The sequence below is a fragment of the Orycteropus afer genome, unplaced genomic scaffold, assembly GCF_000298275.1.
Source record: "Orycteropus afer afer isolate SDZICR_OR568_19922 unplaced genomic scaffold, OryAfe1.0 scaffold00037, whole genome shotgun sequence".
Classification (NCBI taxonomy): domain Eukaryota; kingdom Metazoa; phylum Chordata; class Mammalia; order Tubulidentata; family Orycteropodidae; genus Orycteropus; species Orycteropus afer.
This window is the reverse complement of record NW_006921624.1, coordinates 3,880,197-3,895,979: the sequence shown is the minus strand read 5'-3', so window position 1 is coordinate 3,895,979 and position 15,783 is coordinate 3,880,197. Positions and strand designations below refer to the sequence as shown.

The 15,783-nt window shown below is 46.4% G+C and overlaps 1 protein-coding gene and 1 non-coding gene across 2 annotated transcripts in view; one reads left to right on the top strand and one right to left on the bottom strand.

The window, feature by feature from the left end:
- GSN (gelsolin) overlaps positions 1-15,783 on the top strand; it is a 37,134-nt gene that overhangs the window by 8,589 nt on the left and 12,762 nt on the right. The window contains exons 4-10 of the mRNA XM_042780389.1: positions 1,067-1,228; positions 3,628-3,777; positions 8,244-8,333; positions 11,259-11,391; positions 13,096-13,184; positions 13,365-13,580; positions 15,306-15,439. Of these exons, the coding sequence (XP_042636323.1) occupies positions 1,067-1,228; positions 3,628-3,777; positions 8,244-8,333; positions 11,259-11,391; positions 13,096-13,184; positions 13,365-13,580; positions 15,306-15,439 (974 nt within the window). The remainder of the gene's footprint in view (positions 1-1,066; positions 1,229-3,627; positions 3,778-8,243; positions 8,334-11,258; positions 11,392-13,095; positions 13,185-13,364; positions 13,581-15,305; positions 15,440-15,783) is intronic.
- On the bottom strand, positions 140-213 carry TRNAT-AGU. Its single transcript has one exon. It is a non-coding gene; the product is annotated as a tRNA-Thr (tRNA).

Here is a 15,783-nt window from a genome sequence, read left to right as displayed (position 1 = left end):
AGGCAGTATCACTACGGAAGTAGGATTGCCCAACCTTCCTTCCGAGGAGTGGCTGGTGGGTTTGAACCGCCAGCCTTCTGGTTAGCAGGCAAGTGTCTTAGCCACTATGCTACCAGAGCTCCCACATCAAAGTTAAGCAAGGCCCTGCTGGGATTTGAACCCAGGATCTCCTGTTTACTAGACAGGCGCTTTGACCAACTAAGCCACAGAGCCAGTGAGGATGCTTATATCTCCCTCATGGATGATGTATGCAAATATATCTGCATGCACATAACAGGTGCCCTGTTTAAATTGACTCCCTTTGCTGCTTGCCTTCATTGAGCCCGTGAGGTGAGAGTCAGACTTAGCTTTCCTCTGTGAAGTGAGGTGCACGAAGAGAGACTAGATTGGCTGCATTTCTTTCCTAGTGGAAACCATTCTGCTTCTACCCCAGTGATGCATGGAGCAGGGAGATGAGCACTGGTGTGGGAGCAAGAGGAAAGGTTTTGAGGTTTTGAGTCACACTTTTGGTGGGTATTCCTGAGTAGGCCACTTCACTTCTCTGGGCTGCAGTTTATCCAGGAGTCAGATGAGGTACTCAAGTCAGATGAGGTACTCCTTCTCAGCTCTGATTTGACACCTTGGGGCCTGGGGCTGCTGAGCAGTGTTGACTGCTGCCGGAGAGCCCTCTGAAAGCCCCTTCCTTTCTCTTGGTGGCAGTTGCAGAGGGTGGCAGAGCAGAGGCTTGTGTCTCTATTTCAGAAAGGAAGGGCTTGAGGTGCAGAGAGGAGACAGACAGTGAGGTGTAGCAGGTGGGAATCTGTAGTTCTGTCACTTCCTAGCCATGTGACCCTAGCACATTTTATTCACTTTCTGAATATCACTTTCCTTCTCTGAAATGAGAATGAGAATGTTCCAAGCTCAAACAAGATAATGAATGTGACAGCCCTGTGTTGACTAGAGTCACTGAGTTGCTGGAGGGCCGCTGGTCCACAGGGAAGAATTTCCTTCAGTGCTGTCCCTCTTCCCCATACCTGCTTCCTTGGACTCTGTCTCCTGGACTGACGCTGTCTTGTTGAACCGGCAGAAAGGAGGCGTGGCATCAGGATTCAAGCACGTGGTACCCAATGAAGTGGTGGTGCAGAGACTCTTCCAGGTCAAAGGGCGGCGTGTGGTCCGTGCCACTGAGGTGCCAGTGTCTTGGGAGAGCTTCAACAATGGTGACTGCTTCATTCTGGACCTGGGCAATGTGAGTGCTGTCCTGCCCTTTCCCAGGGGTCACTCACGCGCAACTGACCCAGGCCTAACTCTGGGGAGATAGATAGACTCGTGTGTATACCTGTGCTCTGTGCATGAGTCAGACACATCTGCAAAGACCCCTGTACAGACATGCCCAGCATGCATAGACCCCCACATGTCTTGATTCAAGCTCATCATATGCATGTACACAGACCTCAAGGACACACCATGTGCGCAGCTTCAATTAACACACAGGCTCCCTAACATCTTGAGTTCATATCTATGTTGTGTACCAGTTTACATATGGGCATACACTTATAAATATATGACTGGCAAAACTTTTATGACTGCAAAAAGTATAGACTCTTATCCACCATATATGGACCATGTGAGCCTTAATGAGCATATACACACATAGACTTATGCACATGGACTTAGGTATGTTTAGGGAACCACGTGTATTATGGTATACACATAGTCACACATGCACATTGGTATATGACCCTCCTTACAGATGCTTAATTTTTTTTTTTTTATTGTGATTTGGGTGAAGGTTTACAGAGCAAATTTACTTTCCATACAGCAGTTCACATATACTTTGTCTCATGTCATTGACCACAGTTTACCAAAATGTAACAGCTCCCCTCCCACTTCCTCCCCATAGTTACCTCTTCCCAGTGTCCATCCCTCCATGCACTCCTGCCCCCTGAGCTGTCTCCCTGTGCTTAAGCAGCCCTTCTTTCTCCCACGATTGTTGTCTCCAAGGAGTGTATCTACTTGAGGTAAAAGTTCAACTCATATGCCTGTCTTTTGTTTGGCTGGAAACCACAGGTGTGGGTTCAATTCCAGATCTGAAGGGCAGCTAGGGGCCATAGTCTCAGTGGTTCCACCAGGCTCTATCAGACCAGCAGTCCCCCCCTCCCTTTTTTTTTCTCCAAATGATTTTGAGTTTTGTTCCACATTGTTCTGCCTCTCCATCAAGGATCTCCTACATAGACCCCCTTTCAAGTGGATGACAGTAGTAGCCAGGTACCATCTAGTTCTTCTGGTCTCACAGTCGTATAGGCTGTAGACTGGATGGTGTACCAGTCGCTAGGACTAATTGTTTCCATGAATTTTGGTTTTCTTCATTCTTCTTCGCTCTGGACAAGGAGAGACCCATCGTTGCAGATGCTTAATGTTTTATACACATTCACCTCACAAATCCACATGAACTCACACCTATAAATGTACATGGCCATACCTTCCACCCCAAACGTTATGTGTATATGCCCTTGTAGCATAAAGTCCATGTAAACACAAGCACACTTTTTTAGTGTGAGCTTTTGTTTTAAGTATACTGGACACACAGAAAAGTTCAAAAGTCCTGAGCGTATAGCACAAGAGATTCACAAAATTAACCCACTTTTGGAACCAGCACCCGGATCAAGAAACAGAACATCACCAGTTCCCCAGAAAGACCCTCCTGCCTTCTTTCAGGCCCTCCATCTCCAAGGGTAACCGTTAGCCTAAATTCTCTTAACAGCATAGATGAATCTTTCCTGTTTCTGAACTTTGCGTTCATGGAGCCCTACTCTTAGGTTGGGCTTCTTTTGCTCAACATAATGTTTGTGCGATTCATCCACATTGTTGTATTTAGTTGTCAATTGTTCATTCTCATTGTTGTATAAGATTCAATGGTGTGGCTATACCACAATTTATTTATTCTTTCTATTTATTAATGGGCATTTGGTGTAGTTTCTGGTGTGGGCGCTATTACAGTTAACACTGCTCTGAGCATTCTTGTTCAGGTCTTTTATGGAAATATGAATGCATTTCTGTTGGGTATGTTCCTAGGAGTGGGATTTCTGGGTCATAAGGTATAGGTATACTGAGCTGTAGTAGCTATAGCCAAATGGTTTTCAAAGGTGGTCGTACCAAATTACATTCTCACCAGCAGGCAAATGTTTTTATATACTCTATATGTAGTTGAAGGAGCTCTGGTAGCATAGTGCCTAAGGCACATGACTGCTCACCAGAAGGCTGGTGGTTCAAACCCACCAGCCACTCCTCGGAAGGACGGTTGGGCAATCCTACTTCTGTAGTGATACTGCCTCGGAAACCCAAGGAGGGGTTGCTATGAGTCGGGGCCGACTCAATGGCAAAAACAACAACAACAACAAAACATGTAGTTGTAGCTGTGGAAGGGCACACATCTCCAGATGCGCATCACAAACCCTGGTGTACCTGGATCACAGCCACTGTGCTTGGGTGTGTACGCATATGTGCTGTGCCGGCCCTCACCCGGGCAAACACAGAACACAGGGAGCTTACAAACACTCAGCCTCACAGCTTTCTCCTTTTACTACGACACTGGGGGCCATATATGACATCTGTGGCACTGCCTAACGTGGGATCTCTGTCTTACAGGAAATTCACCAATGGTGTGGCTCCAACAGCAACCGATTTGAGAGACTGAAGGCCACACAAGTGTCCAAGGGCATCAGGGACAATGAGCGGAGTGGCCGGGCCCGAGTGCAGGTGTCTGAGGAGGGTGCCGAGCCTGAGGGAATGCTCCAGGTACCCACGGCCACATCGAAGGGGTGCAGGGCGGGGCTGGGCGTGGGGACAGGGTGCTCATGACTGTCTGGCATTCAACAGGTAATTCTGAGGTTAATTTCAGGGAAAAGTAAGTCATTCTTTTCCCCATTAAGACAGTTGTTTTTGTTTTGGTCCACGGAGGCATTTTATTTCTATTAATGGATTACATACCTAGGCAAAGAATCCCAGGATTTTCTCTCCTGTTTTTTTTTTAACTTTTGATTGTGATTTTGGGTGAAAGTTTGCAAAGCAAATTGGTTTTCCCTTCAACAATTCATACACATTTTGTTTTGTGACATTGATTGCAATCCTCACAGTGTAGCAGCTCTCTTACCACTTCTTTCTTGCGTTTACTGTTTCCATTCATCCTTCTTTCCTATCCTTGTTTACCTTCTAAGCTTTATGTCTGGGCAGATCACACATGATCCTCCTTTGTGTTTTTGCTTTGCTTCTTCGTGGCCCATGATGCCAGCTGAGGTTGTCAGTACAGTGGAACCAAACTGTTGGGAAAGAAGCAGGTTATTCGGCCACTTCTCTTGATCCTTGAGTTGCACATCACATCTGGGGCTGTTCACTCCACACAGGTTTAATCTGCTGTCTTAGCATGGGCTCTCTACAGAGCAAAGCCAGTGAAATATATATACGTACATATACATACATAAAAAGGAGCTCTAGTGGCGTCATGCCTAAGGCATTTGGCTGCTAACCTGAAGACTGGCAGTTCAAAGTCACCAGCCACTCTGTGGAAGGAAGACTGGGCAATCTACTTCCATAAAGATTTACCGCCTTGGAAACCCAAGGAAGGGTTGCTATGAGTCGAATCAACTAGACAGCAGTGAGTTTAGATTTTTTTCTATGAGATATATAGATGTACGTATATATTATGTATATGATTTACATATACATAATATATATGTACATCTAAAAGCCAAATTAACTGCCATTAAGTTGATTTTGACTCATAGCAACACCCATTGGGTTTCCAAGGCTGTAAATCTTTAAATGCTTTAACCACTGTACCACCAGAGCTCGCTCTCTCTCTCTCTCTCTCTCTCTCTCTCTATATATATATATCTCCACCTCCACCACTCGTCTGCCAGTTTGTTGTACTGTAGTGGCTTGTGTGTTGTGAAGCTGGAGGCTGTACCACTGGTATTTCAAATACCAGCAGGGTTACCCATGATGGACAAGCTTCAGTGGAGCTTCCAAAAAAAGTCAGAATTGGAAGAAGGAAGGGGCCATCCACGAAACTGCACTGAAGGAATTGGCAAAGAACGAAATTCCAGGAATTTGTTATGATCCCACTGAGATGTTTCAACAACTGGATGCCACGCTGGAGGCACTCACTCGGCTCTGCAAAGAGATTTGGGAGACAGCTACCTGGCCAACTGACTGGAAGAGATCCAGATTTGTATCCGTTCCAAAGAGAGGTGATCCCACAGAATGTGGAAATTATCAAACACTATAATTAATATCACACACAAGTAAAATCTTGGTGAAGATAATAAAAAATGGTTGCAGCAGTATATTGACAGAGAACTTCCAGAAATGCAAGCTAGATTCAGAAGAGGACGTGAAATGAGAGTTATCATTGCTAATGTCAGATGGATCTTGGCTGAAAGGAAAGAATGCCAGAAAGATGTTTACTTGTGTTTTATTGACTATGCAAAAGCATTCGATTGTGTGGATCATAACAAATTATGGATGACATTGAGAAGAATGGGAACTCCAGAACACTTGATTGTGCTTATACTGCATTGTTTAAAATTAGGAAGGAAGTGTGTGAGGGTTGTATCCTTTCACCACACTTACTCAATCTGTATGCTGAGCAGATAACCTGAGAAGCTGGATTATATGAAGAAGAATGTGGCATCAGGATTGGAGGAAGACTCCTTAACAACCTGCGATAAGCAGATGATACAACTTTGCTTGCTGAAAGTGAGGATGACTTGAAGCACTTACGGATGAAGATTAAAGACTATAGTCTGCAGTATGTATTACATCTCACCATAAAGAAAATGAAAATCCTCACAACTGGGCCAATAAGCAGCGTCATAATAAATGGAGAAAAGATTGAAGTTGTCAAAGATTTCATATTACTTGGTTCCACAATCAACACCAATGGAAGCAGCAGTCAAGACATCAGACAACATACTGCCCTGGGCAAATTGGCCACAAAAGACCTCTTTAAAGTGCTGAAGAGCAAAGATATCTCTTTGTGTTTTTTTGTTTGTCTGTTTTTTTAATTGTGCTTTAGGTGCAAGTCTACAGAGCAGAGTTTGTTTTACATTCAACATTTCGTGTCCATTTAGTTTCACTCCCCATTTACCATGCCCAACCCTAACCCAGTCGCCTCCCCTCCCTGTTCAGTAACCCCACCCCGTGCCCCTCATAGTTATGCACTCCTGTGTGTTGCATTTCCTCTGTGTGAATGTTGCCTCTCTGGTGCCCTGTTTTGGTTGCTCCAAGGGATGCATTTCTATAGAGTATGTCAGTGTGTACCCTGGGTTGAGTGGTCTGCATGTACATCTTGCTTACTATTGGGCTGAGAGCCAGCCCTTGGGAGTGAGTTTTATTCTAGGCCCAGAATGTATCCCAGGGCCATAGTAATGGGTATCTCACCAGACTCCATCCGACCAGTAATTCTGGTCATTATTGTGTTTTTGGATTTTGTTCCACATTTTTCCTCCTACTCTATCCAGGATCTCCAGTTTTGAGCCTTTCCTGAGTGGTTGGCATCAGTAGCTAGTCACCACCATTTAATTTTTCTTGTCTCGAGGTCCATTATGTCCTAGGGCTGATCCCTTCCAAATGCCCTTGTTTTTTTGCACTCTTCTTTGCTTCCAACAATAGGAGACCATTAGCTGCATCTTAGATGGCCACTTGAAAGCTTTTAAGACCCCAGTCACTACTGCTACTCACCAAGGTAGGATGAGGAACAAGATTTTTATGTATTTTGTTGTGCCAATTGGTGCCTGGTGTCCCCAGTACTATGGTCCTGAGTTGGTAGATCCGTTGGATCTCTCTCCCACAGTGTCTGACTGTCTGTGAGGGATTACTCTATGTCTGTCTTCTGTTGTTTCTGTAAGGATTACAGGTATTTTATACACTGGTATCTGTGCAAGATTAGCCTCTGCTGAATTTATCCTTGGTCTAGAGTATACTCCTGTTCTCTGACCCCCATCTGATCTTCTCAGATGTTTATGTGTTTATCTGTAGTCTGGTGTTTGGTGTTAATAGTAATGCAGTATTGTGGATATACTGGTTGGTATTAGCGTCTGTTGTTTATCTCTTATGTGCACAATTCAGTGTCCTCTCTTTCCCTAATGTTATCATGGTGGCCACACACTCTTTCTATACCATCCCTCCCCTTACCTACGTCAGCTTGTGGCCCCCATCTAGCCTGAAATTAATCCTTCCCCTTCCCTCCCTACCTGGAAGACTAAGCTGCACTGAACCCAAGCCATGGTGTTTTCAATCGTCTCATATGCATGTGAAAGCTGGACAATAAGTAAAGAAGACTGAAGAAGAGTTGATACTTTTGAGTTGTGGTATTGGCAAAGGATACTGAAAGTACCATGGACTGCCAGAAGAACAAACATCTGTCCTGGAAGAAGTGCAGCCGGAATGCTCCTTGGAAGTGAGAATGACCAGACTTTATCTCACCTATTTTGGTCATGGTGTCAAAAGGGATCATTCCTGGAAAAGGATATCATGCTTGGTAAAGTGAAGGGTCAGCAAAAAAGGGGAAGACCCTTGACGAGATGGATTGACACAGTGTCTGCAGTGATGGGCTCAGGTATAGCAAGTATGCTGAGGCTGACGCAGGACCGGGCAGTGTTTCATTCTGTTGTGCCCGGGGTCACTATGTATCAGAGCCGACTCAGCAGCATCTAACAACAACAACAGGAGGAGAAAATAAGTAAAGTAAATATCTGAAGGGTCCCTGGGTGGCACAAACACTTTGCCTTCTTCTATTAATCTAAAGTTTGGTGGTTCAAACTCATCCAGAGGCACCATGGAAGAAAGACCTGCCAACTGCTTTAATAAAGATTATAACCTGGAAAATCTTCTAGAGCAGTTCTAGTCTGTAACACAGGGAGGCATCATGAGAGTCAAGATTGACTCAATAGCAATAGGTTTGTTTCTGTTTTTTAAATACCTGACGGGCCATCCTGGGGACAGAGGAGCTTCTGTGCTCTCTCAGAGCTCCTAAAGACAGGGAGACTGGAAGGGAAGGACTTGACAGGCAGGTCCGGTTGAGCTCCCACAACAGGGGGCCTGGGAGCAGATGCAGGGCATCTTTGGAGGGGAGGTCTGCCCCACATGGAGGGTTGCTTTGGATGCCTGAGTGGACCCTGCCTGCCTGAGGAGCTTCCTGGTGGTGGTGGGGAGGCTGCTGGGAGCTCATGCCACCCCTTCTCACCATCCTCCATCTCTTGCAGGTGCTAGGTGCCAAGCCAGTTCTACCCCCAGGTACTGAGGACACAGTCAAGGAGGATGCAGCTAACCGCAGGCTGGCTAAGCTCTACAAGGTGAGCCTGGGGTGCTCTGTCCCCCTGCAGTATGGAGCTCCACAGCTGCGCGGGGACCTTGGCATCCATGTCTCTCTGTGGATACCCATGTACTTCCTTTGCCTTCCTGCACTAAGAATAAGACAACATAACATGATGGACTGCAGACACACCCATGTCATGTTCATATGTGAGATCTTGACCAATGCTTGTTCTCGCTGTGGGTCTCAGTTTCCTAATCTGTATAGTAGGGAGAAAGGCAATATGTTCAACTCTAGGATTTCTTGAGTTCTAATAGATGACTGATGGGAAGATGTCGTAGGAAAATAATTGAGGAAATATTACAGCAGTGGGTCAAGGTGGTGAGCTGTGGTTAATGACTTAATTTGCCATTTCTTCCCTGTGATTTGAAAAGCTGACTTGAGGCTGATCTTGAGCTGCGAAGTTAGCTTCATCTGAGCTCCCGGGGAAAGCCGAGGCTAGCCCATTATGTTGTGCCCTAGGCTCATCTGTGGCAAAGCAAAAACGAAAGGGGGGTGCAGAGTCTCACTGCCTCCAAATAAAAACAACTTTTTTTTTTTCCTGATTATAAGGTAATACTTGGGTATTGTGATAAATACTCAAGAACATCAAAAGAAAATAAATCAGGGCTTTGAACTGTTTCAGTCATGGCCAATGGAACATATGCGTTACATAGCAACCAAATCTCATGCATCTGGGGTGCTGACCCGAGTAGGAAAAGGCAGTGATGCCCTGTTCAGAGTTGGTGGGAAACACACATTCAAAGTGGTGCTGTCGGCTGCCATCTTTAAGCAGGCCACCATTGCTCGTTTCCTACTCGGGTCAAAACACAAGAGACTTGGTTGCTATGCAGTGTGTGTGCTCCGTTGGTCCTGACTGAACCAGTTCGAACCAATTCGAATCCTGACTAAGAGTCGATGAAATTTCACTAGTTAAAGATAAACCCTGTTGCAATTGAGTGTATTATGATTCATTAGGAGCTCTGGTAGCATAGTGCCTAAGGCACTTGACTGCTAACCAGAAGGCTGGCGGTTCAAACCCACCAGCCACTCCTCGGAAGGAAGGTTGGGCAATCCTACTTCCGTAGTGATACTGCCTCGTAGTGATACTGCCTCGGAAACCCAAGGAGGGGTTGCTATGAGTCAGGGGCGACTCGACGGCAAATAACAACAACAACAACGATTCATAGTGACCCTATAGGACCGAGTAGAACTGCCCATAGGATTTCCAAGTCTTCCGTAGTGATACTGCCTTGGAAACCCAAGGAGGGGTCGCTATGAGTTGGATCCGACTTGACGGCAGTGAGTTTTGAGTTTAATCTTAATGCAAGCAGACTGCCACACCTTTCTCCTGTGGAGTGGCTGGTGGTTTTGAGCCATTGACCTTTTCGTTAGCAGCCAAGAGCTTAACTACTGCACCACCAGGGCACCTAGTTAAATTTAACACTTACTAGTTAGTTGGGCGATCTATTTCTGTAGTGATACTGCCTCAGAAACACAAGGAGGAGTCGCTATGAGTCGGGGCCGACTTGACGGTACATAACAACAACAATAACAGTTAAAGTTCTGTCATCCATTGCTAAACTGCGCTCTGGAAGGGCTCCCAAGTTCCCTTCACAGGGCTATGAAAGGCATCCTTACTCAGAGCCTTTTGAGTATTGTCAGTCTTTTGACTTTGGGCAAGTGTGATAAACCTTTTTTCTTTCTTTTTTTAAAATATTTTTAAAGTGAACATTTGATTTTGGAATAATTTTTAGATTTATAGAAATTTGAAAAGATAGTAGAGTTCCCATATACCCTTACCCTTGCCCAGCTTCTCCCTAACATCTTCACATAGCTATGGCATATTTCTCAGATCTAAGAAGTTAACATTCGTTCAATACTATTAACTATTAACAAACAAACAAACAAACAAACAAACAAACCTGTTTCCCATTGAGTCGATTCTGACTAATAGCAACCCCTATTGGGTTTCAGAAGCAGTAAATCTTTACAGAAGTAGATTGCCCAATCTTCCTTCCAAGGAGTGCCTGGTGAGTTTGAACTGCCAGCCTCTGGTTAGTAGTCAAATGCCTTAGGCACTATGCCATTAGAACTCCTACTATTTCCCCAGTTCTTTGTTTCAATTCAGGATACCGCATTGCATTCAGCTCTTTTTATTTTATTGTCTGTTTCTACTAATGAGGTTGATATCTTTCTAGCAAACTATATAATTCTCCTATGCCACCCTTGGGAGCTCTGGTAGCATAGTGCCTAAGGCACTTGACTGCTAACCAGATGGCTGGCAGTTCAAACCCACTAGCCACTCCTCGGAAGGAAGATGGGGCAATCTACTTCCATAGTGATACTGCCTCAGAAACCCAAGGAGGGGTCACTATGAGTCAGATCTGATTTGACAGCAGTTGAGTTGGTGTTTTTTATAGTTAATAGCAAGGAGCTCTGGTGGTGTAGTGCCTAAGGCATTTGACTGCTAACCTGAAGGCTTGTGGTTCAAACGCACCAGCCACTCCTCAAAAGGAAGATGGGGCAATCTACTTCCGAAGTGATACTGCCTCCGAAACCCAAGGAGGGGTTGCTATGAGTCGGGTCCGACTCGACGGCACATAACAACAACATGCCACCCTTGTTCCTGCATTTTATCTTCTTTTACTTTTCAATGTGAGTTTCTAATATGGGCATGTTACCCCAAGTCCCAGGTCAGCAGATATGGCTCTGAGAGACCAGAAAAGGAGAAGCTAAATAAGCCTCAGATCTTGAAGGTGAAGGCCCAGGTGTTGTTCTACAGTGTCTTTTTGGGTAGAAGGTGATGTGGATCAACCCAGGTGCTGGCTTGGGGATACCCATTGGCCAGCCAAGATAGTGGATGTCCCACAGGGGAGTGACTGCAGACACTCATCGTCCTGGCTCTCTGTCTCTTGTCCATCAGGTCTCCAATGGTGCAGGCACCATGTCGGTCTCCCTAGTGGCTGATGAGAACCCCTTTGCCCAGGGGGCCCTGAAGTCAGAGGACTGCTTCATCCTGGACCATGGCACAGATGGGAAAATCTATGTCTGGAAAGGTACTGGGGACAGGGGTTCCCAACCAGACCTCAGAACCTCGGGTGGTGTATTTGTTTCCTAGGACTGCCGTAACAAAGTACCATAGACTGGCGGCTTATAGAACCAGAGCCATGTTTTCTCACGATTCTGAAGGCTAGAAGTCTGAATTCAGGCCACATTCTCTCCAAAGGCTCTGGGGGAGGCTTTCTTGTCTCTCTCTGGTAGCCCCAGGTATCCCTTGGCTTGCAGAATAGCTCATTCTGCACAAGACTGTCACCCTATATATTTCTATGCCTCTTCTCCTCTTTTATAAAGAAGTCACTCAGATTAGATGAGGACCTACCTGATTCCAATATGACCTCATATTAACTGATAACATCTTCTAAGACCCTATGTCCAAACACCATCACACTCACGGGTACTAGAGGTTTAAGCTTCAATACATCTTTTTAGATACACAATTCAATCTGTAACAGGTGGCAGCTCCTGCAGCCTTCCAGGCTCTCAGCTCAGGAGGGAGGGGAGAGTGTGTTCAGAGTACCCTGATGCAGTGGGAGGGTTCTAAATAGAAAACAGGAGTTTTGGGCTTTGCAGCTGACTCCCTATGTGATCTAGGGCAATTTACTTACCTTCTTGGATCATAGCTTTCTTACTTGGGCTAAAATTAGTGTTTCCCAAGTGTGTCATAAGACCAATTCTCTGAGAGGTTAATTGGCATCATGTAAAACTAAAAATTCTCTGATCAAGTAAGTTCATGGACAGCACTGGGTTAAATAATGTTAACCAGGTTTGTTTATTGCAGGACTTCTCAGAGCCTTTAATTTGCTAATATACATAGGGGCTTTTCAGAAGGGTGCTCTGGTTTCTGTTTGGGAAACACTCTATCAGAGGTCCATGGTTGTGGGATGCTATTGGAAAATGTTGGCCCAGATATCCCCTGAGTAACCCTCTTCTCCTGTTGGTTCTACTGCTAGTCCAGGGAAAAGGTCAGAAAGGGAAGGAGGCATCAGATGGGCAAAGAATGGGAGGAGGAGCTCATGACTATTTACTGTTATCTGGTCCCTCCAGGCGGTAGGCCAGCTGATGATAAGGCTGGGAATGTGGGCTCGTGCTCACTGGCTGGGAGCCCACCTAGCACGGGAAGGCTCTCAGGATTGAGACAGCTTCAGACCGTGGAGTAAGGAGAAGCCCCGTCACTATGAACAGACAGCCCAGGGAGAGCAGAGAGGCCTGAGTGTATAGTGCATAGGCTTTGGAGGCGATAGGGGCAGAGTCTGAATCCCAGTTTTTCCATTTACTGAATGGCCTCGGTCAAGTCACTTGGTCAAGCCATGTTTCCTTATATATAAAATGGGGGCCATATACTAAAGATCTTTGTCACATAAGATTGTGGGGTGGATTACGTGATACAATCTGTGCATGGTTCTGAACAAAAAGCACATCGTCAGCAAACGGATGCACCTATTACTATGTCTGCTGTGGTTGCCACCATCAGCCAGGACATCCGGCTAGACCCCTGGAACTCTATAAATGGTCAGCTCCAGGGTTCTGGCCTTGGCTGTCCAGTCTAAGAAGGTAAGGGAGGGAAGTCTGGCTGATCTTTCCCATGGTGTGGAAATCACGGGCACCAGGAGCAGGAGTCCCTGGACCATTGGATGTTTACAGGCTGCAGCCCCGATCACAGGCCCCTAACCCTCCATCATCCTCTCTCTGGCTGCCCACAGGCAAGCAGGCCAACATGGAGGAGAGGAAGGCTGCCCTCAAAACGGCCTCTGACTTCATCTCCAAGATGGGCTACCCCAAGCAGACCCAGGTGAGTCTTGGAGGTAAGGTGAGGGGTGGGTCCAGTTTGGGGGGGATAGGTTGGGGTGGGGTGGATGTCCCACCTTCACTGTGGCCTGGGCATCTTAGTCTCCCCGAGAACTCCTGCTGAGTTCTCTGTCCTCAGGAGGGCTCGAGCCGTGTTGCATCCTGCTCTGTCTCCCTTTCTCAGGTCGCAGTCCTTCCTGAGGGTGGTGAGACTCCGTTGTTCAAGCAGTTCTTCAAGAACTGGCGGGACCCAGACCAGACAGATGGCCCAGGCCTGGCCTACCTCTCTAGCCACATTGCCAATGTGGAGCGGGTGCCCTTCGACGCTGCCACCCTGCACACCTCCACCGCCATGGCTGCCCAGCATGGCATGGACGATGATGGCACAGGCCAGAAACAGGTACCTCCAGGCCTGGGGGCGGGTGTGGCCCAGGCTTCCCCTGCTCCTTCTCAGCACCTCTGGCCCAGGCTCTGCCTCCTACTTCCCTGAAGATGTTTCTCTATGATTTGGAGCACAGTGTTGGTGGGTGAGGTTCTTTTGTTTTGCTTAAATTTTTCAACCAACCAGGGAAAAATTACCCAATAAGCAAGAACAGTTTCACGTGTGTTGTAAAACACACTCTAGATTAGTAAGTAAGCTTACTGGCACTCTGTCCCTGTCAGGAATTGTAAATTTGAAAAGAGGTTTTGCTCCTAGAGGAAGGTGCTCTGGGGTTAGGAGACAGACAGATGCCAGCCATACCTAGAAGCAGAATCTCTGATGTGGTAACAAAAATATGTTCACTACAGATTAGTAAGTAAGCATAAGTAAGCCCATGCTTACTTTGCTTATTGGGTAATCTGCCCCTGCAACCAACACAGCCTGAGCACTGACTCTATGTCAGGTCCTGTACCAAGTGCCTCAGACCTCACCCTGCCCCACAAGAGTGCTTAGTCTAGATAGACGTCATAGTCAGTTGGAGGCCAACACAGGGAATTATGGAAACACAGAAAAGGCAAGGAGTTGGGGCAGCTTCCACAGAGATGGGTACCAGGATGTTCACAGTGAAGATGGAGGAATGGGGAGCATTCAGAGATATTGATGATGTAGAATCCACCTCAGGCAAAACTTGATTCCATTCTTCATGGTGGAAATAGCAGAAGTGTTCGTTTCTGTTTACTGTTGCTTTAGTCATCAGTATAATTGATCATAAATTACTTTGGTGGGAAGGGAGTGCAATGAAAATATTCAGGGTGGGGCAGTGTGGAAAGGGCTCTGCTAGCCCAGGTGTGTGATCTTGGGCAAATTGCTTAAACTCTTTGAGCTTCACTTTCCTCCTCTTGTGCCAAGGGTTTGATGATGATCACCTGATACTCCATCATCTAGAATTTTCAAGGTTTGGAGATTCTGGGACTCAATGTCTCCACAGAACCACCAGGTGGTGCTGCAGGCCTTTGCAACTGTTTATCAACCCTTGTTGCAACCTGAGAGCATTGCAACAAGACCTGCTAGCAGGGGTCATTCTGGGGTTACCGAGCGATGACCCTGCCTCTGGAAGTGACCTGTAAAATCTAGACACTTCAGTAACAATATGAATAATGGTACTCTCAATGATAACAATAATATATAAGAGCAGCTGCCCCTTACAGAGCTATGCCAGGCATGGTGCTAGACTTTCATGAATAATCTCATTGGATAGTTACAACAATCCTTTGGGGTAGGTGCTCTTACTATCTCTATAGTTCAGATGGGGAAACTGAGGCTTAGAGAGTTGAAGCCCAAGATGACGAAACCTTTAAAGGGGTGAAGCCTGATTTGAGTCCAGGTCTGGTTGACTCAGACCCTGTGCTCTTAACTTGCACGGTGCTACACTCATTAAGAGCTTATTGTGAGTACCTACTGTGTGGGCCTCAGTCCCTGTGGTATAAGGATTTGGAGCAGGAGGCCTGGGTCTGAATCCCACCCCTGCCACCTCCTGGCTCTGATTTGGGCAAAGTATTTAACTTCATTCTGAACATGAGTGACATCATGTATCAAAAGCTTGTCCTGTTATCTAACCATGATCCATCACCCCATGGTTTCCCAGTTGGCCTCAGATGAGGGCTGGGGTGCTGCATGAGTACTGACCCAGCTTTGCTCTGGCAGATCTGGAGAATTGAAGGATCCAACAAAGTGCCTGTGAACCCTGCCACGTATGGGCAGTTCTATGGTGGTGACAGCTACATCATTCTGTACAACTACCGCCATGGTGGCCGCCAGGGACAGATCATCTACAACTGGTGAGCGCCTGGGGCCATCTGGTGTGTGGGAGGAGGGGAGACATGGTTGCCCTGACTGGGCCATGAGCATGCCAACATGGGGGTGGGCAGTGAGGGAGCAGGTCCGAGGGTATGAGTCTGAGGCGGGCCAGCCACACCCCCCCTAGAAAAGGCTCTTGTCCGCAGGGCAACACACTTATTTTTTTTCTCAAAACCACTTTTCAACTTATTCTACAAGAAAAATTATGTGACCACAGTAGGCGATGTGATGAATAGGAGGAAACAAATAAGCAGGCTGATCTCTTCACGATCCCACGCTTAGCTAAGTACTGTGGACCCTTTGGTGTTTATCATCCCCCTCTTTA